The 23,945-nt window shown below is 38.2% G+C and overlaps 1 protein-coding gene across 1 annotated transcript in view; it reads right to left on the reverse strand.

The window, feature by feature from the left end:
* The window catches only part of LOC131816702 (uncharacterized), a 112,842-nt gene that overhangs the window by 5,545 nt on the left and 83,352 nt on the right, over window positions 1-23,945 (reverse strand). Inside the window, exons 35-44 of the mRNA XM_059149641.1 lie at window positions 23,777-23,830; window positions 22,411-22,515; window positions 20,915-20,968; window positions 13,622-13,726; window positions 12,209-12,262; window positions 11,474-11,578; window positions 7,113-7,166; window positions 6,362-6,466; window positions 4,946-4,999; window positions 1,745-1,849 (exon numbers count right to left, since the gene is read on the reverse strand). Of these exons, the coding sequence (XP_059005624.1) occupies window positions 1,745-1,849; window positions 4,946-4,999; window positions 6,362-6,466; window positions 7,113-7,166; window positions 11,474-11,578; window positions 12,209-12,262; window positions 13,622-13,726; window positions 20,915-20,968; window positions 22,411-22,515; window positions 23,777-23,830 (795 nt within the window). The remainder of the gene's footprint in view (window positions 1-1,744; window positions 1,850-4,945; window positions 5,000-6,361; window positions 6,467-7,112; window positions 7,167-11,473; window positions 11,579-12,208; window positions 12,263-13,621; window positions 13,727-20,914; window positions 20,969-22,410; window positions 22,516-23,776; window positions 23,831-23,945) is intronic.

Raw genomic sequence — 23,945 nt, forward strand, 5'->3', positions numbered from 1 at the left:
TAGACTGACAAGAAAAAGGAAGATGACACAGATAACTAATATCAGTAATGTAAGAAGGGATAACCTTCTAAATTTACAGTAGTTAAAGGCTATAAAGGGAATACTATGATTAACTATATGCCAGAAATTAAACAATTACATGAAATAGATCCTGAAAAGGACACAAATTGCCAAAACTGAATCAAGAAGAAACAGATATGAATAGTCTTATAACAAATAAAAACACTGATTAAGTATTAGAAATTTTCTCAGAAAGAAAGGCCTAGGCCTAGATGGTTTCTTTGGTTAATTATTTCAAATGTTTAAAGAAAAAATAGCAACTCTACACAAATTATCTTAGAAAACAGAGGCAGGAAAAACACAGTTCATTCTATGAGGCCAGTGCTACCCTGATCTGAAAGCTAGACAAACACATCACAAGACAAATGAATTACAGTGTTGATGCCTTGTAATGACATTGGGAAGGAATGGGTTTTAGTAGGAAAATCAAGAGCTCAGACTTAAACAAGTTACAGATTATTTGAGCCATCCAAATGGAGATTGAAAATAGGTAACAGATAAACCAGAGAGAGACCCAAGGAGAGCTTTAGGTTAGGAATATATATTAGTGCTTCATTATCATACAAATAAAATTTAGAGCTAAGAAATCAGGTAAGATCACTTAGAGAACCTATTTGAGCCTTGAGGTACTTCAACATTTTGAAAGAAGGTAGAGAAAAGTAGAAGAGGGGAAGACTAGAGAGAGAGAAAGAAACTCCATGTAGTTATGATCAGATTTACATATAATGGATCACTCTGTCTATCATGTGAAGAGTGGATATGAAGTAACAAAATTGTAGGCAGAGAGAGAGAGTTACCTAGCAGTCTAAGCAGAGACAAAAAGAAATAAAAATAAGACAGTGATATAGAGCTAAGGAGTAGGAATGGATTTAAGGAATATTTAGTGGCTTAAATAGGCAGCATAAAGTAATCCAGTGGATATGTTTCCAGCAGAGCCTATGAGGTAGAAAAAAGGATCAGTTTAAGAAGATGTGGAATATATAAGATTAAGAAAATTATGTTTGAATAGCTGTTTGAGGTGAGTAAATATAAATGTCTTATAAGATTTAGAATAAAATAGCTTGAAGATTGGAGGAAAGACTGGAAAGAATATAAAATTTGATGGTTCAGGGCATCTGGGTGGCACAGTCATTTAAGCATCTGCCTTTGGCTCAGGTCATGATCCCAGGGTCCTGGGATAGAGCAGCACATCTGGCTTCTTGCTCAGCAGGGAGTCTGCTTCTCCCTTTGCCCCTGCCCCCTCCCTGCTCTCATGCTCCGTCTCAAATAAATAAATAAAACCTTTTAAAAATCTGATGGTTCAAATAAATGGTTAAAAGTGGGAATTTGTCAAGTCACTCAGGGAGGGCATGTAAAATTTAAAAAAATGTTTCAGGATTGGAGGAGCTAAGAAATAAAGGGTTAGCAAGCATATAATCACTTTCAAACTTAATCCATAAAATTTTTATTCTACATTCTAACTATTCTGCAAACACCCTGGTTCCTCTGTTATCTACAAGACAACAAGTTGTTAATTTTAAATTAAAAAAAAAGAGGCAGTATCTCTTTTTACTTTAGAAATCAGTTCAACTCTAAGATACTGACATTTCTTTTTAGCATCAAATAATCCTTATTTCAAAAATTCTCATATACACATTCACAGGTAAAGCTCTGCAGAAAGTCAAGTGATGACTATAGTGCTCACCATCAACTGATAGGTTATCTGTTAGACTTTGAATCTCCTTTCCTGTGAGCTCGAGTCCCATGTTTTCTAGAACGGTATTGACTTTACTTCTTTCAACCTTCCCTCCTTAGGAAAGAGACAGAAAAGGTGAGAAAAAACCATTAAAGTATAGAAGCACATTAAATACTAGAAATATTGGGGTGCCTGTGAGGTTCAGTCGTTTAAGTGTCTGAATCTTGATTTAGGCTCAAGTCATGCTCTCAGGGTCATGAAATCAAGCCCCCTGCCTGGTTCTGAATTAGGTGTGGAGCCTAACTAAGAGTCTCCCTCTCATTCTCCCTCTGTCCCATTCACCCATGTGCTCTCTCACTCGAAAAATAAAGAAAAAATAGTAGAAATATATCAGTGCCCTATTACTATTGTCTTAACGTTGTTTTACTGTTAAAATGAAAAAGAATTAGGAGTAAGGAAAAATAGAATCCATTTTTCACTACTATTAATATTGCTTTGATGGGGTGCCTGGGTGGCTCAGTGGGTTAAAGCCTCTGCCTTCAGCTCAGGTCATGATCTCAAGGTCCTGGGATGGGGCCCCACATCGGGCTGTCTGCTCAACGGGGAGCCTACTGCCCCCCCACCCGCCTGTCTCTCTGCCTACTTGTGATCTCTCTCTCTCTGTCAAATAAATAAATAAAATCTTTAAAATATTGCTTTGAAACATGAGTACCAAACTTGATTTAACATTGTGTTAAGGAACCTTAAGCTTTACCTTGACGAAACTATGCATAAGAAATAATGTATGAAGGGGTTTTGTAACTGAAGATAAAGACAACTTATGGAATTTATAGTAGAGAAAGATTTTGAATACAGCCTCAGTTGCAAGAAAACTTGTACTGGTTTCCACAGGAGCTTGACGATTCCCTTGAGCCTGGTGAATCCATGCTGTGACATAGTTTATGAACACAGTTTTTTTTTTGGTGAATATGTTAACACAGAAAACTATTTATTGGTATAAAAGAATATATATTATCTTTGAAACTACCTGGCCTGGTATCAGAGAGGACTTTAGTTAAAAATGTTCTGAAACTGAAGCAGGAGCTGAGGCTGGGTGTGCATGGAAAGGAAAATTTATCAAGAAATCTATAAATCAGGAGGCCTAGAGGCTAGAGAAAAGTAGCTAGATGGGGGAAGACAACTACAGAGAGACTGCCAATACAAGGTTCTGGCTATCATTGTCCCATTTCTAAGGGGACACTTGATGTAGTTGATAGACACACACAGCAAGATATTATCAAGTTATCAAGCAGCATGGTTAAGTCCACATTAAATGAGAAAACAATCCTGCTGCCACTCTTCCAAGGGCCCAGGAATGCTCAGAGGCATTCTTCTTGTGGCAGGAGACTCCCCTCCATAGGTTTCAAGAGGCAGAGCTTCTAAGTCTCTCCTTCATTCTCTTTATGCTCTTCTCTTCCTTTGGATTAAGCACTGGGAAGAGGGAAAGCAAAACAAAAACAAAAACAAAAACAAATCCTAGGCACAGCCTTTGTCTACTTTTTTTTTTTTAACTGAATCTCACTAAAAACACATTCTTTTAAAAGAAACTATAATGAACATTTATTTATTATTTTGATTCTGTCAGGAAACATTGGCATCTTTCTGAAATAGAAACTATTTTTGAAAGCAGGAGTGGCAATCCTTATATCAGATCAATTAGATTTTAAGCCAAAGACTATAATAAGAGATGAGGAAGGACACTATATCATACTCAAAGGGTCTGTCCAACAAGAAGATTTAACAATTTTTCTCGTACCCACTTAAGCCCCCATGTTGCAACACCACTTCAAAAATATATGTTTATAAAAAATAAAAAATTATATTAAAAAAAAAGAAGATTTAACAATTTTAAATATCTATGCCCCCAACTATATAAACCAATTAATAACAAAATCAAAGAAACACATCAACAATAATACAATAATAGTAAGGGACTTTAACACTCCCCTCACTGAAATGGACAGATCATCCAAGCAAAAGATCAGCAAGGAAATAAAGGCCTTAAACGACACACTGGACCAGATGGACATCACAGATATATTCAGAGCATTTCATCCCAAAGCAACAGAATACACATTCTTCTCTAGTGCACATGGAACATTCTCCAGAATAGATCACATCCTCGGTCCTAAATCAGGACTCAACTGGTATCAAAAGATTGGGATCATTCCCTGCATATTTTCAGACCACAATGCTCTGAAGCTAGAACTCAACCACAAAAGGAAGTTTGAAAAGAACCCAAATACATGGAGACTAAACAGCATCCTTCTAAAGAATGAATGGGTCAACCGGGAAATTAAAGAAGAATTGAAAAAAATCATGGAAACAAATGATAATGAAAATACAATGGTTCAAAATCTGTGGGACACAACAAAGGCAGTCCTGAGAGGAAAATATATAGTGGTACAAGCCTTTCTCAAGAAACAAGAAAGGTCTCAGGTACACAACCTAACCCTATACCTAAAGGAGCTGGAGAAAGAACAAGAAAGAAACCCTAAGCCCAGCAGGAGAAGAGAAATCATAAAGATCAGAGCAGAAATCAATGAAATAGAAACCAAAAAAACAATAGAACAAATCAATGAAACTAGGAGCTGGTTCTTTGAAAGAATTAATAAAATTGATAAACCCCTGGCCCGACTTATCAAAAAGAAAAGAGAAAGGACCCATTTTTGTTTTCTTTGCTTGTTTAACTAATCCTCAGACTAGCTACCTCTCGTCCTTTTCATGTTTTGAGGTATCTACCCTAGAATTCAACTTTAACTTATACTTTCAAGATTAAGTTTTGGAAAATATAATAAAGTGTGGGAACTACCTACAAAAATTAAACAAATTTTGTAATAAAATACCACATTTAAAATAAAGAAACTACATTTAAAAATCAGTTACTAGGGGAGCCTAGGTGGCTCAGTCAGTTAAATGCTTATCCTCGGCTTAGCTCATGTTCCCAGGGTTCTGGGATAGAGGCCCAGGTCAGCCTCCCTGCTCTGCATAAAGCCTGCTTCTTCCTCTTCCTCTGCCTGTCACTTCCCTTGCTTGTTTCTCTCTCTTTGTCAAAAAATAAATAAAATCTTTAAAAAAATAAACTAAAAGTCAATTCATAGTATGGTAGCTTGGTTAAAACACTAATGAAGTAATTTAAACTGTGACCTCTCAAACTGCTCATTAACTCACCTGTGAAAGACTTCAGATTATCCAACAATCTATTTTGATAGATCTTCCCAGAAGCTACAACGCAAAGTATACTCTATGTCAGATAAAATACTATGTTGATGGTCAGAAAGATGTTACATATATTCCATAATTTCAGGGAGAGTTTTCATTTACTGAATAAATACGTTCCTATTTCATCCTCCAGTTTAAAAAAATGGAGACTATGTGAGAACTTTCAGTGAGAATTATGCAATTTTAAACACCTGACAAAACTGTTAACAGGCTCTCTATGCTGATATTTCTTTCTTCTTTGATCTCTTGTGTCTAATTCTTCTAAAAATCTCTCCCCAGAATTGGAAGGGGAGGTGAACCATGAGAGACTATGGACTCTGAAAACCAATCTGAGGGTTTTGAAGAGGCGGGGGGATGGGAGGTTGGGGGAACCAGGTGGTGGGTATTATGCAGGGCATGGATTGCATGGAGCACTGGGTGTGGTGCAAAAATAACGAATACTGTTATGCTGAAAATAAATTAAAAAATTTTAAAAAAAATCTCTCCCCAGGTCACATTACTTCATTTTCATTCTTGTAGTTTTGTCATTGATTAGAGGTCATCACATAAAACATTTTTTTTGCTCATGATGGCCTGGGCTAAAATGAACAGAAGGCCTACCTTTTCTAAGACCTACCTTTTCTAATTACACACACACACACACACACACACACACACACACACACATTTTTTCCCCTTTCTTTCAAGGTGTGTACTTGGAACCCCAAAAAGTCACCCAGGGGCATAGGCCATGGACTGGCTATAATGCTCTAGGAGATCTTTTTTTTTTTTTTTTTTTCTAATTATGTTCAATTAGGCAACATATAATACATCATTAGTTTTTGAAGTAGTGTTCAAGGATTCATTAGCTGCATATAACAACTAGTGTTCATCACCATATATGGCCTCCTTAATGCCCATCACCCAGCTACCCCATTCCCCCAGCCCCTCCCTTCTGTAACTCTCAGTTTGGTTCCCAGAGTTCAAAGTCTCTCATGGTTTTTCTCCTTCTCTGACCTCTTCCCATTCAGTTTTCCCTCCTTTCCTCTGTGGTCCTTCAGGCTGTATTTTTTTTTTTTTAAAGATTTTTTATTTATTTATTTGACAGAGAGAGATCACAGGTAGGTAGAGAGACTGGCAGAGAGAGAGAGAGAGAGAGAGAGAGTGAAGCAGGCTCCCTGCTGAGCAGAGAGCCCGATGTGGGACTCGATCCCAGGACCCTGAGATCATGACCTGAGCCGAAGGCAGCGGCTTAACCCACTGAGCCACCCAGGCACCCCCTTCAGGCTGTATTTTTAAAGCTAAAAGAGAACTTTTAAAAACTTCTCCCAGCGTACTATCCCACTAAGTACTCTCGAAGGCAACTAAGGTATCTTTATGACTCACCATCAACTGGAAGCTTCTTCAGCAGCCTCTTATTTTCTTTATCTGTTAGCTCAACACCCAAATTGCTTACAAAATCTGGTACATGTTGCACACTCATCTTTTTTCCTTTGAAAATATGAAATGTGACCATTCAAGAATTTTAGAGATTAGTTATTTCAAATAATAATTTCATAATGTGAAACATATTTCAGCCCAATTCTTGGAATTTCAAGGATATAATAAGATATACACATCTTTACAGAATTGAGAAGGATCATATATCAAATTTATGTAAAGATACTGAAAAGTATGATTTCTGAATCTGACAAGGAGTCAAAGCAGAAGAGAATAAATTTTATCTGAATAATTATCTGGTTAATGAAGATATCAGTATCAATTCATTTATACATCTTACCAGAGAGTATTAATGTATTTCAAATTTGTTTTCTGAAATGTTATTCGCTTTCAATACTGACAAATACAAAAGCTTTATGTTGTTGCTTGATAAATCCTAATGTGGGAATCTATTATTAACATTGAAGTGAATACTACTGTTGGTGTAAAAACTCCAGAAAGTTCAGAAATTGTAAGTTAGAGACTTTTAATTAGTATATAAAAAGGCAAACTACGGGACATCAGGGGCAAATGTTTTATTAGGAAATGTTGAAAGCTAAAATTTACAAATCACTAAGAGAATGGTGGAAAATATTATTTAAAACTCTACTATGACATAAAGCCTGCCAATCTTGGTTTTATATAACTTCCCACTGACCTTTAGTAGCTTTTAATCCATCAAACAACTTTCTCATTGCAACTCTCCCATACACTGTAAGAAGAAATGCAAATAAAGAGAAACAGACTGTGAGACTTAGAAATAACAGGAGACAAAAACATTCCAGCAACACTGACATACCAATAATGTTCTCTACCTTTACCCTCTACCTGAGGAGTATAAAGAAGTGAAATCTGAAAAACTGAACCACAACTTCAACAGCATAACTATGATTTCACTCTTCTTATATCAAACCTGCAACAGTGAAGGGATAAGACTCAAAAGACGCCTAGGGTCTACTTTTGAACTCTAAGATTCTGAAGAACTTCCTTATTTATATCAGACCCCCCGAACAGGAATTCAAGCTGGCATATGCTCTACAAAAATGTTGAAATTGGGGTTTTAGCAATGATTTTCTCGTGTAATGTGTTCTCATCAAGTATTCCCTGATGGTTTTAGTTCTGGACAGATTTAGTTCCTCCTTTTTGGATTACAAGATCAATTATTAATCACTTTGAAGAAAATTCCATTACATCAGCAGTTGGGGGGGTGGTTATCATACTGAAAGACTAAGAGATGCTTTAATAATTTAATAATTTTTGAAAATTTTTATTTGGATAATTGTACATTCATGTAGAGTTGTTAGAAAGAAATATAGAGTGATGACTTGTAAATTTTTCCCTACTTCCACTAATAATAAGACTTACAAAGCCATAAATATAGTATCAAAAATAGGTTGTTGGCATTGATACAATCCTCCAATGTCATTTGGATTTCTTTCATTTTCCTTGTTCTCGTGTGTGTGTGTGTGTGTGTGTGTGTGTGTGTGTAATTCTATACCATTTTTAAAAAAAAGATTTTATTTATTTATCTGACAGAGAGAGATCACGAGTAGACAGAGAGGCAGGCAGAGAGCAGAGCCTCCTGCTGAGCAGAGAGCCTGATGCAGGGCTCCATCCCAGGACCCTGAGATCATGACCTGAGCCGAAGGCAGCGGCTTAACCCACTGAGCCACCCAGGTGCCCTCTATACCATTTCATTACCTGTGAAGGTTCATGTACGCACTGCCACAGTCAAGATCCTGACTGCACCACAATGACATTTTGCTAACCACACCCAGCTCCCTCTTCCTCCACCAAATCCCAAGCCCTAAATCCTGGCAAGCACTAATCTGCCCTCCATTTTTACAATTTTATTATTTCAAAATCTTATGTAAATGGAATCTTACAGTGGTAACCTCTGAACCTGGCTTTTTTGGCTCTGCATAATTATCTGGAAATTCATCCAAGCTGTTGCACGAATCAAATAGTTACTTTATTTTTACTGATGAATAGTAGTCCATAAGATGTATAGAAAAGAGTTTATCTATCTACCTGTTGAAGGGTGCCTAGGCTGGCTCCAATTTTCTGCTCTTATGTGTATGTATAGGATTTTGTGTAAACACAAGTTTTTTTTTTTTTTAAAGATTTTATTTATTTATTTGACAGAGATCACAAGTAGGCAGAGAGGCAGCAGAGAGAGAGAAAGGAGGACGCAGGCTCCCTGCTGAGCAGAGAGCCCAATTCTGGGCTCAATCCCAGCATACTGGGATCATGACCTGAGCCGAAGGCAGAGGCTTTATCCCACTGAGCCAGTCAGGTGCCCCTAAATACAAGTTTTTACTCATCTGGGATCAATGCCCAAAGGTATAACTGCTGGGTCCTATGGTAGTTTTATGCTTAGTTTTTTAAAAACCTGGAACTTCTTTCTCTAGTGATTCTATCACTTTACGTTTCCACCAACAAGGGGGAGTGACCCAGAGTCTCTAGCATCCTCGTCAACATTTGGTGCTGTCACCATTTTTAATTTTTAATTTTAGCTATTTGGATAGGTATGCAGAGATAGCTTGTTGAAGTTTTTTTTTTTTTTTAAAGATTTTATTTATTTATTTGACACAGAGAGATCACAGTAGGCAGAGAGGCAGGCAGAGAGAGAAGGAAGGGAAGCAGGGCCCCTGCTGAGCAGAGAGCCTGATGCGGGACTCGATCCCAGGACCCTGAGATCATGACCTGAGCCGAAGGCAGCGGCTTAACCCACTGAGCCACCCAGGTGCCCTGAAGTTTTAAACTGCATTTCTGGGGTGCCTGGGTGGCTCGGTGGGTTAAAGCCTCTGCCTTCGGCTCAGGTCATGATCTCAGGGTCCTGGGATCGAGCCCAACATTGGGCTCTCTGCTCAGCAGGGAGCCTGCTTCCTCCTCTCTCTCTGCCTGCCTCTCTACCTGCTTGTGATCTCTGTCAAATAAATAAATAAAATATTAAAAAATAATAAACTGCATTTCCTTGATGCCTAAGGATGTCAAACATCTTTCCATGTGTTTATTTGATACTGATAGATCCTCTATGGTGAAGTGTATTTTCACTATTTTCTAAATGTACTGTTGTATTTTACATTGCCGAGTTTTGAGGGTTCTGTGAATATCAGAGATACTAGTCCTTTGTCAGATGTGTATTTGCAAATATTTCCTCCGAGACTATAGGTTGACTTTACCATCTTCACACTGTCTTCACAAGCAAAAGCTTTTCATTTTGATGAGGTTTAACTAATCCATTTTTTTCCTGTTACGAGTCATGCTTTTCATGTAATATCTTTTTAAATTAATTTACTTTTACTAGGTAACATAAACATAAGTTATATAACTCAAATGTGACCAATGGGTATAAAGTGAAAAACAAATCTCCCTCACAAACATATCCTCTATCAGAGTTCTCTTTCCTCTAAGGAACATCGATATTTTAATCTGTTTTAGAGATATTCTATGCATATATTTGTACACAAATATAGAGCTGACTGGTTCTTTTGATGGCTCTATATATTTCATTGAATGGATGTGGAATCAGTTTTAAAAAAGCACTAAAACTACTTCCTCATATCAGGGTGATTCACAGACCTGTACCCCTGGGGATAAAAATATATGTTTATAAAAAATAAAAAATTTTATTAAAAAAAAGCACTAAAACTGATATAAATTGCTTTTCCCTGTATTTTCAGATACCTTACTTTAAGAGAATGTATATTGTTTGGTCAAATATTCTCTGCTCCTCTCTATCAAGCCTGTCCTTATGGAAGGATGATACCTCTATTCCTAATGAAATCATGTAAGGTGCTCTGCCTAATGAAATACTTGTCTCTTCTGAGCAGAAACTTCAAGAACTACTACATGGTGCTTTCATCTCTTTTCCCTGTTACAAAGGTGACATCACCCACATAGGGATTGCTCCTTCAGCCTGTGCCCTAATAATAGAGAGCAGAGGTACAGCAAACCCATGGCAGTATCCAATTTTGAGTGATTGCAAAAAAACAAACAAACAAAAAACAAACAAAAAAACCTGTTGCCATAAGCCACTGAAAGGTGGGGGTTGTTTGTTACTACTGCACCACAGCTACCTGATACAGAAACTAGAAACTCAAGTGTAGTGCTCTTAGCGACAACAATGGCAATAGCAAAACCACTGAAAATACATGGCATTGGCTTTGGTGCTTGGGGTGCTTGGCTTCCTGGAGGCTGGAATGAACTCCTGCCTTGCAGTGGTATTGGCAGGTGTATCAACTTCAACAGCTGAGAAGACAAATAATGTACTGAATACTGAGGAAACACAGTGTTACTGGAGTATCTGGTTGATATTTGCTGTCATGGAGAAGTTACTAGAAAAAGACATGAACAATTGTCTGCCTGGAAAGAAAAGAAATTCAGAAATTCTGGATCCTGCATCGTAAACAAACATGAACCATTTCTCCTCTTCTACAAATGGGAGACAACACCAAAGATTTCTTTTAGTGACCAAGGGGATTTAAAAGTAAAGCTCCCGGCAAAGACACAATGAAAAGTGTGGTCATTATTCCTTTTATTAAAATCTCTAATCTGACTAATGTGGTGGCTAGTAAATCCTCTAAGCTTGAAAAAACAATTTGGGAATAAGCATCTTAGGTTGTGCTTCTCTCCAAGGACATCTGATAAAACTCAAGGGATCTGTAGTTAAGTCTAATGAGAAGCAGGTCTCAAAAACAAGTACTGCCACACTACCTAGTCATAGCCAAGCAAATAAAAAGTCAACTCTATTTTAGTATAAGCCCTAAAGTAAAAGATACTCTGTTCATGACTTTACCTAGGTCTCCTGCACTTTACAAATAGGAAGCTTCAGCCCACAAGAAGGGGACATTGTTCAGTGCCTTCTTCAGATGAGGGAAAATGAATAATGAAAAAAGGTAGGAAAAAAGGATTTCCTCAATGGCGTAGCCAACATCCACAAAGAACAATGGGCTGGGAATCTAATCACTATGGTAGGATTTTCCTAAAGAACTTAAAAATATTTTACATGCTCACCATCAGTGGGCAGGTTGCATTTGAGATCCTTAATTTCGTCTTCTGTGAGTTTCCATCCCATGGTTCTCAAAACCGAATCGAGCTTATTGACATTAACAACCCCTCCTTGGAAATGAGAAATGGTCAAGAAACAACAAAATGAAAGAAAAAATCCACGTTACATATTTAAACAACCCAGGGGCCCACAGGTGAAGTATAGGTGGAAATGTAAAGGGTATTCTCTGTCAGGTATATCTTTCCTTTGCAGGCAAAAAGCTTTTTCTAAAATTCTGGTTTAGAGGATACTTACTTTTTAGAAATTTCCCCCTGTGGGGGAAAAAAGAATCTGAAATCTTAAACTCATTGCTCTGAATGCATTTTAGTGTAGTCAATTAGCAAGTTGTACAGTTTTTGGATTCAAATAACTTCAATGGACTTGAATGAGAGAAATGAAAAAATATTTTTATCTTCTCACTAAAAAGTGAGCTCATTTTTGTTTGCTTTATTAGTTGTCTCAACCCCTAACCAAATTCCCCCAATATTTTCCCTTTAATTGACACACATATTATTTTTTTTCTGCAAAATAGTCTTTAAAAGTTCAACATGGAGATAATTTGCTCGCAGGCAGCTCTATCTCAGAAGCTAGGAATGACATCGTTAGGTAAGTAGGTTCGTGACAGTCACAATCCGGTATCTAGGAAGTAGTATGTATGTGCTTCTTAGATTCATCTGGCTTGGACTATGCTTCTCACTTACCATGAAGAGACTTCAAGCCATCTAGCAACCTATTCTTGTAGACTTTCCCATCAGCTACAGGAAACATAAATCAGATCACACAAACGTAAGTGATGTGGAGATTCACCAAGACAGCAAGTCACAATTTAATGTTAGGAGGATTTGTACTTTTCCCTAGAAAACTTCCAAATTACTTTCAATTTTTTAAAATTTTATTTTACTTTAAAGAAACATTTCATTTATTTATGTGACAGAGATAGCAAGAGCAGGAACACAAGCCAGGGAGTGGAAGAGGGAAAGCAGACTTCCCCCAAGCAGGTAACCTATGTGGGACTCAATCCCAGGACCCTGGGTTATGACCTGAGCTGAAGGCACATACTCAATGACTGGGCCACCCTGGTGCCCCTACTTTTAAATTAAAAACAAATGAATGGCCACCAATGTATCTATTCTATGCAGTTGTTGGTACCTCAAGTTAATGCTGGCAATATACAGTGCTTTCATGCTTTGAAAAAAAATTTCTTTCTGCTTTCCCATCTAGTTAGTACCCAGGATACCTTTTAAAACTGCCCTTTTAATGGAGTCATGCCTACAAAACACATTTCTTAACATTGATGGCATTTTGTGAATAAAGCAGCAACTGAATTCCAACTAAAAATCTGTAATGGATAGAATTCCTTCTTTAAAATCCTCTCTAAAATGTTTTTATTATGAAAAATTTCAACCATATTCAATCAGAATAGAAACAATGAATCCTCCTATAAAATCAGCACAGTTACCATTGTTCTACTATTTGATAGAATCCCTTAAGGTGAAACTGGATCATTCAATGTTTTTAAAAATAATTTAGGGACACCTGGGTGGCTCAGTGGGTTAAGACTCTGCTTTCAGTTCAGGTCATAATCTCAGGGTTCTGGGATCGAGCCCCACATTGGGCTTTGTGCTCAGCAAGGAATCTGCTTCCCTTTCTGTCTCTGCCTGACTCAGAGACAGATCTCTCTCCCTCTGTCAAATAAATAAATACAAATCTTTAAAAAAACAAAAATTACAAAATTACAAAAATAAAAATTATTTAGACTATTAGTCATATAAGTTTACATAGATGTATAAATTGAACCATATCATATTGGCTATACTTTTTCAGTCTAGCATTTTTTTTTTTAGTTTTTGTGTAAATACCTTTCTCCATTTCTCCCTTCTCAGTCTATGGTACAGCCATAAGCCCTGAGATAACTCACGTTAACAGTCTAGAATATATCTTTATATTACCCATCAATATATGCATAGATACATAATTACATTAGTGAAATAATTTATCCTAAGCAATTGTTGAAGTTTTTTTCTCTGCTATAATACTAGAAAGTTTATAGAAGTGCTCACAAAATAAGAAATGTATGCTTCCTTCAAGACCACAGTAACATTTTAAATGCTTACCATTAACTGGCAGATTCTTTACCAGCTCTCCACATTCCTTATCTGTGACGGTTACTCCCATGTCTTCCAGGACATTTCCCACATCACTGACATCAACCTCTCCTCCTTCAACATGACCAAATGGGCACAGATTAGTACAGAGAAGGGTCTAATACCTCCCCAAACCTGTTGATGCCTTTTCAGCTTCAGCTACCATAGCTGAATGAGCAAACACTCATGAATGAATGTGCTAACTGTTCACCACTGTCATCAGCTGAGGCAGAACTCTGAATAAAGTAATAGATATACTGTTTATGTGAGGTAAGTTAGAGGACACTGTAGGCCTAATATCCATTTATTTATTTTTTTTTTTATTTTTAAATTTTTTTATTTTTTTTTTAATTTTTTATAAACATATATTTTTATCCCCAGGGGTACAGGTCTGTGAATCACCAGGTTTACACACTTCACAGCACTCACCAAATCACATGCCCTCCCCAATGTCCATAATCCCAACCCCTTCTCCCAAACCCCCTCCCCCCAGCAACCCTCAGTTTGTTTTGTGAGATTAAGAGTCACTTATGGTTTGTCTCCCTCCCAATCCCATCTTGTTTCATTTATTCTTCTTCTACCCACTTAAGCCTCCATGTTGTATCACCACTTCCTCATATCAGGGAGATCATATGATAGTTGTCTTTCTCTGCTTGACTTATTTCGCTAAGCATGATACGCTCTAGTTCCATCCATGTTGTTGCAAATGGCAAGATTTCATTTCTTTTGATGGCTGCATAGTATTCCATTGTGTATATATACCACATCTTCTTGATCCATTCATCTGTTGATGGACATCTAGGTTCTTTCCATAGTTTGGCTATAGTGGACATTGCTGCTATAAACATTCAGGTGCACGTGCCCCTTTGGATCACTACATTTGTATCTTTAGGGTAAATACCCAATAGTGCAATTGCTGGGTCATAGGGCAGTTCTATTTTCAACATTTTGAGGAACCTCCATGCTGTTTTCCAGAGTGGCTGCACCAGCTTGCATTCCCACCAACAGTGTAGGAGGGTTCCCCTTTCTCCGCATCCTCGCCAGCATCTGTCATTTCCTGACTTGTTGATTTTAGCCATTCTGACTGGTGTGAGGTGATATCGCATTGTGGTTTTGATTTGTATTTCCCTGATGCCGAGTGATATGGAGCACTTTTTCATGTGTCTGTTCGCCATCTGGATGTCTTCTTTGCAGAAATGTCTGTTCATGTCCTCTGCCCATTTCTTGATTGGATTATTTGTTCTTTGGGTGTTGAGTTTGCTAAGTTCTTTATAGATTCTGGACACTAGTCCTTTATCTGATATGTCGTTTGCAAATATCTTCTCCCATTCTGTCAGTTGTCTTTTGATTTTGTTAACTGTTTCCTTTGCTGTGCAAAAGCTTTTGATCTTGATGAAATCCCAGTAGTTCATTTTTTCCCTTGCTTCCCTTGCCTTTTGCGTTGTTCCTAGGAAGATGTTGCTGCGGCAAAGGTCGAAGAGGTTGCTGCCCGTGTTCTCCTCAAGGATTTTGATGGATTCCTTTCGTACATTGAGGTCCTTCATCCATTTTGAGTCTATTTTTGTGTGTGGTGTAAGGAAATGGTCCAATTTCATTTTTCTGCATGTGGCTGTCCAATTTTCCCAGCACCATTTATTGAAGAGGCTGTCTTTTTTCCATTGGACATTCTTTCCTGCTTTGTCGAAGATTAGTTGACCATAGATTTGAGGGTCTATTTCTGGGCTCTCTATTCTGTTCCATTGATCTATGTGTCTGTTTTTGTGCCAGTACCATGCTGTCTTGATGATGACAGCTTTGTAATAGAGCTTGAAGTCCGGAATTGTGATGCCACCAACGTTGGCTTTCTTTTTCAATATCCCTTTGGCTATTCGAGGTCTTTTCTGGTTCCATATAAATTTTAGCATTATTTGTTCCATTTCTTTGAAAAAGATGGATGGTACTTTGATAGGAATTGCATTAAATGTGTAGATTGCTTTAGGTAGCATAGACATTTTCACAATATTTATTCTTCCAATCCAGGAGCATGGAACATTTTTCCATTTCTTTGTGTCTTCCTCAATTTCTTTCATGAGTACTTTATAGTTTTCTGAGTATAGATTCTGTGTCTCTTTGGTTAGGTTTATTCCTAGGTATCTTATGGTTTTGGATGCAATTGTAAATGGGATTGACTCCTTAATATCTCTTTCTTCTGTCTTGCTGTTGGTGTAGAGAAATGCAACTGATTTCTGTGCATTGATTTTATATCCTGACACTTTACTGAATTCCTGTATAAGTTCTAGCAGTTTTGGAGTGGAGTCTTTTGGGTTTTCCACATATAGTATCATATCATCTGCGAAGAGTGATAATTTGACTTCTTCTTTGCCGATTTGGATGCCTTTAATTTCCTTTTGTTGTCTGATTGCTGAGGCTAGGACCTCTAGTACGATGTTGAATAGCAGTGGTGATAATGGACATCCCTGCCGTGTTCCTGACCTTAGCGGAAAAGCTTTCAGTTTTTCTCCATTGAGAATGATATTTGCGGTGGGTTTTTCATAGATGGCTTTGATGATATTGAGGTATGTGCCCTCTATCCCTACACTTTGAAGAGTTTTGATCAGGAAGGGATGTTGTACTTTGTCAAATGCTTTTTCAGCATCTATTGAGAGTATCATATGGTTCTTGTTCTTTCTTTTATTGATGTGTTGTATCACATTGACTGATTTGCGGATGTTGAACCAACCTTGCAGCCCTGGAATAAATCCCACTTGGTCGTGGTGAATAATCTTTTTAATGTACTGTTGAATCCTATTGGCTAGTATTTTGTTGAGTATTTTCGCATCTGTGTTCATCAAGGATATCGGTCTATAGCTCTCTTTTTTGGTGGGATCCTTGTCTGGTTTTGGGATCAAGGTGATGCTGGCTTCATAAAATGAGTTTGGAAGTTTTCCTTCCATTTCTATTTTTTGGAACAGTTTCAGGAGAATAGGAATTAGTTCTTCTTTAAATGTTTGGTAGAATTCCCCCGGGAAGCCGTCTGGCCCTGGGCTTTTGTTTGTTTGGAGATTTTTAATGACTGTTTCAATCTCCTTACTGGTTATGGGTCTGTTCAGGCTTTCTATTTCTTCCTGGTTCAGTTGTGGTAGTTTATATGTTTCTAGGAATGCATCCATTTCTTCCAGATTGTCAAATTTATTGCCATAGAGTTGCTCATAGTATGTTCTTATAATAGTTTGTATTTCTTTGGTGTTAGTTGTGATCTCTCCTCTTTCATTCATGATTTTATTTATTTGGGTCCTTTCTCTTTTCTTTTTGATAAGTCGGGCCAGGGGTTTATCAATTTTATTAATTCTTTCAAAGAACCAGCTCCTAGTTTCGTTGATTTGTTCTATTATTTTTTTGGTTTCTATTTCATTGATTTCTGCTCTGATCTTTATGATTTCTCTTCTCCTGCTGGGCTTAGGGTTTCTTTCTTATTCTTTCTCCAGCTCCTTTAGGTGTAGGGTTAGGTTGTGTACCTGAGACCTTTCTTGTTTCTTGAGAAAGGCTTGTACCGCTATATATTTGCCTCTCAGGACTGCCTTTGTTGTGTCCCACAGATTTTGAACCGTTGTATTTTCATTATCATTTGTTTCCATGATTTTTTTCAATTCTTCTTTAATTTCCCGGTTGACCCATTCATTCTTTAGAAGGATACTGTTTAGTCTCCATGTATTTGGGTTCTTTCCAAACTTCCTTTTGTGGTTGAGTTCTAGCTTCAGAGCATTGTGGTCTGAAAATATGCAGGGAATGATCCCAATCTTTTGATACCGGTTGAGTCCTGATTTAGGACCGAGGATGTGATCTATTCTGGAGAATGTTCCATGTGCACTAGAGAAGAATGTGTATTCTGTTGCTTTGGGATGAAATGCTCTGAATATATCTGTGATGTCCATCTGGTCCAGTGTGTCGTTTAAGGCCTTTATTTCCTTGCTGATCTTTTGCTTGGATGACCTGTCTATTTCGGTGAGGGGAGTGTTAAAGTCCCCTACTATTATTGTATTATTGTTGATGTGTTTCTTTGATTTTGTTATTAATTGGTTTATATAGTTGGCTGCTCCCACGTTGGGGGCATAGATATTGAAAATTGTTAGATCTTCTTGTTGGACAGACCCTTTGAGTATGATATAGTGTCCTTCCTCATCTCTTATTATAGTCTTTGGCTTAAAATCTAATTGATCTGATATAAGGATTGCCACTCCTGCTTTCTTCTGATGTCCATTAGCATGGTAAATTCTTTTCCACCCCCTCACTTTAAATCTGGAAGTGTCTTCGGGCTTAAAATGTGTTTCTTGGAGGCAACATATAGATGGGTTTTGTTTTTTTATCCATTCTGATACCCTGTGTCTTTTGACAGGGGCATTTAGCCCATTCACATTCAGGGTAAGTATTGAGAGATATGAATTTAGTGCCATTGTATTGCCTGTAAGGTGACTGTTACTGTATATGGTCTCTGTTCCTTTCTGATCTACCACTTGTAGGCTCTCTCTTTGCTTAGAGGACCCCTTTCAATATTTCCTGTAGAGCTGGTTTGGTATTTGCAAATTCTTTCAGTTGTTGTTTGTCCTGGAAGCTTTTAATCTCTCCTTCTATTTTCAATGATAGCCTAGCTGGATATAGTATTCTTGGCTGCATGTTTTTCTCATTTAGTGCTCTGAAAATATCATGCCAGCTCTTTCTGGCCTGCCAGGTCTCTGTGGATAAGTCAGCTGCCAATCTAATATTTTTACCATTGTATGTTACAGACTTCTTTTCCCAGGCTGCTTTCAGGATTTTCTCTTTGTCATTGAGACTTGTAAATTTTACTATTAGGTGACGGGGTGTGGGCCTATTCTTATTGATTTTGAGGGGCGTTCTCTGAACCTCCTGAATTTTGATGCTCGTTCCCTTTGCCATATTGGGGAAATTCTCCCCAATAATTCTCTCCAGTATACCTTGCTCCCCTCTCATTTTCTTCTTCTTCTGGAATCCCAATTATTCTAATGTTGTTTCGTCTTATGGTGTCACTTATCTCTCGAATTCTCCCCTCGTGGTCCAGTAGCTGTTTGTCCCTCTTTTGCTCAGCTTCTTTATTCTCTGTCATTTGGTCTTCTATATCACTAATTCTTTCTTCTGCCTCATTTATCCTAGCAGTTAGAGCCTCCATTTTTGATTGCACCTCATTAATAGCTTTTTTGATTTCACCTTGGTTAAATTTTAGTTCTTTTATTTCTCCAGAAAGGGCTTTTATATCTCTCGAGAGGGTTTCTCTAATATCTTCCATGCCTTTTTCGAGCCCGGCTAGAACCTTGAGAATTGTCATTCTGAACTCTAGATCTGACATATTACCGATGTCTGTATTGATTAGGTCCCTAGCCTTCGGTACTGCCTCTTGTTCTTTTTTTTGTGTTGAATTTTTATGTCTTGTCATTTTGTCCAGATAAGTGTAAATGAAGGGGCAAGTAAAATACTAAAAGGGTGGCAACAACCCCAGGAAAATATGCTTTAACCAAATTAGAAGAGATCCAAAATCGTGAGTGGGGAGAAAGGGGATAAAAAGAGGTTCAAAAAGGAAGAAAGAAAAAAAAAACAAAAAGAAAAGAAAAAAAAAGAAGAAAAGAAAAGAATTTTTAAAAAAAGAAAACACCTAAGAAAAATGTAAAAAAGAAAAAATATATATATTAGATAAACTAGTAAAAAATCGTTAAAAAAGAAAAAGGTAACAGTTAAAAAAAAAAAAATTTTACCCGAAGGCGAGAAAAAAAAAAATGAAAAAGAAAAAATTAAATTAACTGCAAGACTAAAAAAAATCACAGGAAAAAAGCCATGAGTTCCGTGTTTGGCTTTCTCCTCCTCTGGAATTCTGCTGCTCTCCTTGGTATTGAAACCGCACTCCTTGGTAGGTGAACTTGGTCTCGGCTGGATTTCTTGTTGATCTTCTGGGGGAGGGGCCTGGTGTAGTGATTCTCAAGTGTCTTTGCCCCAGGCGGAATTACACCGCCCTTACCCGGGGCCGGGGTGAGTAATCCGCTCGGGTTTGCTTTCAGGAGCTTTTGTTACCTGAGCGCTTTCCGTAGAGTTCCGGAGGACGGGAATACAAATGGCGGCCTCCTGGTCTCCGGCCCGGAGGAGCCGAGAGCCCAGGGCCCCACTCCTCAGTGCGCCCTCAGAGAACAGCGCCCAGTTACTCCCGTCTGCCTGACCTCCGGCCGCGCTCCGAGCTCACCGAGCCTGCGACCGGTTCAAGGTAACACGGAGCTGCGAGCTTACTGTCGGCTCTGTCTCTGTAGCCGGCTTTCCCGTTCCAATACCCGCAAGCTCTGCGACACTCAGACACCCCCGATCCTTCTATGACCCTGCGGGACCTGAGGCCACGCTGACCCCGCGTGGGCTTCGCCCCGGTTTAGCCTCTGGAGCGATGTCCCTTAGCGGAACAGACTTTTAAAAGTCCTGATTTTGTGCACGGTTGCTCCGCTGCTTGCCGGGAGCCGGCCCCTCCCCCCGGGGTCTATCTTCCCGTCGCTTTGGATTCACTTCTCCGCCGGTCCTACCTTTCAGAAAGTGGTTGTTTTTCTGTTTCCAGAATTGCTGTTCTTCTTCTCTTCGATCTGCCGATGGATTTTCAGGTGTTTGCAATCTTTAGATAAGCTATCTAGCTGATCTACGGCTAGCTGAAGCAGTCTCAGCTTGCTACTTCTCCGCCATCTTGACTCCTCCTATCCATTTATTTTTAAAGGATATTATTCCTCCCCTAATTTCTTAACAATGAGAGAATTTTACCCTTGTGAAAGTTTGCTTATCATTTGCTGTGCTAGTTTAAATTTGGCATTCAAATCAAGAATAGTAACTATTCTAGCTACAGAACTTTGCACTGAAAAATTTGTGCTAAAATGCAGATATTCCAAAGTGTAATTCTGGGCAACTGAATGCAGATAGTCATCAACACAGAAGAGAAATGGGTAGAATAAAGAAGGAAATGAGGAAATGATGGGTCTAGATAAAAATATAAATTAGTGGGGCACCTGAGTGGCTCAGTTGTTAAGCATCTGCCTTTGGCTAAGGTCATGTCCCCGGGTCCTGGGATCAAGACCCACATGGGACTCTCTGCTGAGTGGGAAACCTGCTTCATCCTCCCCCACACCCCTGCTTCTGTTCCCTCTCTCTGTGTGTCTCTCTCTGTCAAATAAATAAAATCTAAAAGGAAAAGATAAAAAATATAAATTAGTATGAAAAATTAAGGCATTAGATATATAGAAACTTGTAACTAACCTGTAACGGTTTCCACTGCTTCCATCACGTTTTTGAGACCAATCTTCCCATTTTCTGTAAGAAATATCATAACTAGGATGTGGCAATGTTATAAGAAGATAAAGGAGCTAAATGAAGAAATAGATGCCTGAGCCGAGGTGCCAAGCCCCCGCCAAGCTCTAGTTTGCCATCATATGTCAATTTGGAAACACAAACCCAAAGATAAAATTATGAAGACTCTCTGTGATGGCCAAAGTAGACCATTAAATCCCAAGCATGACACTCTTTGAGCTCAGGGCTCTGCCCTGCTAACTGCACTGGTTACACACTGTCATTATCCAAAGGAAGATAAAGGAAGACCCACAGTGCCACAATTTATGAATCAAAAGACTCAAGAGGAGACCTAACTGCATAATCCATAACCCCTGTTCCTTAGGTCTTCACAAAGTTTCTGAAAGATGTTTTTAAATATAATGATATATAATGAATCACAATAGAGTAAATACAATTAGGAATGCAAGAGCATGAGGCTGGAATGTGGAGGTGACAGTGCATGTGTTGAGCATGTGCAAGATGAGGAAAGACACTAAGATAACACCAGAAGAATCTGGATATGAGCCAGTTTCTCCACTGTGGAAATTAAGGCTTGTCTAAATTGTGGCTGGTGCCAGTCTCCCTTAAGAATGAACAATTCTCAGGTGGGGACGAAGCAAAACTATGTGTTGCAATCTGGATTTTGGATATAACCTGGAAATATGTAATCTTACTCAATGTCGATGACCAGGAAATAGTCCTCCTTTATTGAGTTATTTTCATGTGATTTTGTTTTATTTTCTCTTCCTTAGCTGTAGCTACATGAGGCTTTTTAGGAAAGTACGACATGGCCTCAAAGCATAGGGTGCACATATATTTAGGCCATTGTTAATGAAAACAACTAAGTATCTACCAAAACCTCTTATTTCCTCTCATAGTATAAAATTATAGAGGGGAGTGGATGCACAGCCAGATACTATGTTCCTACCATCACCCACTCTACCACTCCTTGCATTTCGATGTGGTCAATGACTAGATGCAACAAAAGAATGGTTATGGAAATGACGTGTCCCACATCTCTCTCCTTCATCCTCTTTTCCATTCCATTAATTACGTATAAACAATGAAAAGGCCCTAAGAAGGAATCCAAGAGGCTAGAACCTGGTTCCCTGTATTACTGAATGGAGAAGAGCCATTGCCCGTCAACCAAGAGTACTCTTACCTTGAACTTTCATGGAGAAGAGAATGAAACTTCTATTGTGTTTAACCATGACACATTTTCATGTTTGTTTTTAAATTCAAATTCAGTTTACCCTAAATAATACATTCTCTGTTCTTAAATTAGGACTGGTTTATCCTTGTCTTTGCAAAATGCTTCTATTTTCTTTTGGTATACCCAATATCACTAACTAATGTGCATTCTCTCACACGAGCTCCTAAATGCAAACTCCTCTCCTATGTTCATTACCACCTACAGTCCTCACCATCAGGTGGCAAATATTCTGTCAGATCTTCACGTTCCTTTTCTGTGAGTTCAATTCCCAGGTTTTCCAGCACATTATCTAGGTTATTGGCTTTAACCATTCCTCCTTAAGAAACAAAAAGGAATGAATCACGAAGAAAAAATATTACATGATTTCACAAGATTAATATATATGTAAATTTTTATGTCACATGCATTTAATTTGATAAAAAGTAAAGAGAAATGTATAACATATATATTAGTGAACTGGTATAAAAGGTTAGTTCAGCAAATCTCCTATAATGAGATCAAGAACAACTTAGATAAAAACATTCTCAGGTTGTGGGGGCTTGCTGGCTCAGTCAGTAGACTATGTGACTCTTGACCTTGGGCTCATGAGTTCAAGCCCCACCTTGGACACAGAGGTTATGCAAAAAAATATATTGAGGTTGAAGCATTACTGGTGGCAGGCTGTGATTATGTATTTAAAGCTATTATTCATACTATCAAGTAATATTCATCTGTTCAAAGAGAGCCCAAAAGAATACCAATGGTAGGATTGTCCCCATGGGGAATACAGAGAAAATACTGTGTATGTCTGTCCCCAAAACAAAGTCAAGACATCCGCTGAGACAGATTGTTCTAGTTTCAGATCATCAATGTTCTGCTCTTGCAATACACAAAAAAAGTATTGAAGATTGAAAGATTACAAACGTGGATTCATTTGCTCTCAGAGGGAAGAGTGTGTCATGCACAACACATTCACCACAAAATTCTGCAAGGAATGCTGCTGACTGCCATTATTCCAAGGGTCTGGGACAGCAGACCAGTCATCTGCAGGAGACTTTCTCACCAAATAGTAAGCAGCAAAACCTGCAACCTTTCCTCTCTGCCTTCCTACTTCCCCTTCTTACCTCTTTTTCCAAGGACTGATAGGAAGAGGAAGTAAAAACGTATCTTGGCCACAATGCCATGCTTCTTTTCTACATTTGTTGTTGCTGCTGTTCTTGCTAACTGGGCTTTGAGTAAGAACGTTTTATAGAAAATGACTTGATTCATGCAATAAATGATATTAAAGATCACTCCAAATTCCTTTGTGGTGGTGGTGTTGGGCCAATCCCCAGAAAGACTGCCTATGATATTCTCTACATTATTTGTTGTATAAAGTAGATTTCAGATCCATTCAAGAGAGAATGGATTCCTTGCAATGCTATAGTGTGGTTGATTAGGTAGAAGTACTGTGTGGTGAATGTAAGGAAATAAAGGATCTAAACGTAGGAATGTAGACAGGATTCAGAACCTGCTGGTAAAACCATCTGTGTTGATATGTTGTGATATTTGTGTTTGTATGTAGCAGAGCTTTCTAGCTACCCATGGTTCTTAAGTACCTTTTAATGACTTCACCCCATCCAACAATCTTTTCTGATACACCTTTCCAGCAGCTATTAGAAAACAGAAAAGCACAGTTTATATCTGAAGCAAGAGAACATTGACAGTCATAGACTTATTGGGCAACTGGACAATTCCACTAGGAAAGTTTTTAACTCTTTGCGTGGA

This window comes from Mustela lutreola, chromosome 15 (assembly GCF_030435805.1).
Source record: "Mustela lutreola isolate mMusLut2 chromosome 15, mMusLut2.pri, whole genome shotgun sequence".
Lineage (NCBI taxonomy): Eukaryota > Metazoa > Chordata > Mammalia > Carnivora > Mustelidae > Mustela > Mustela lutreola.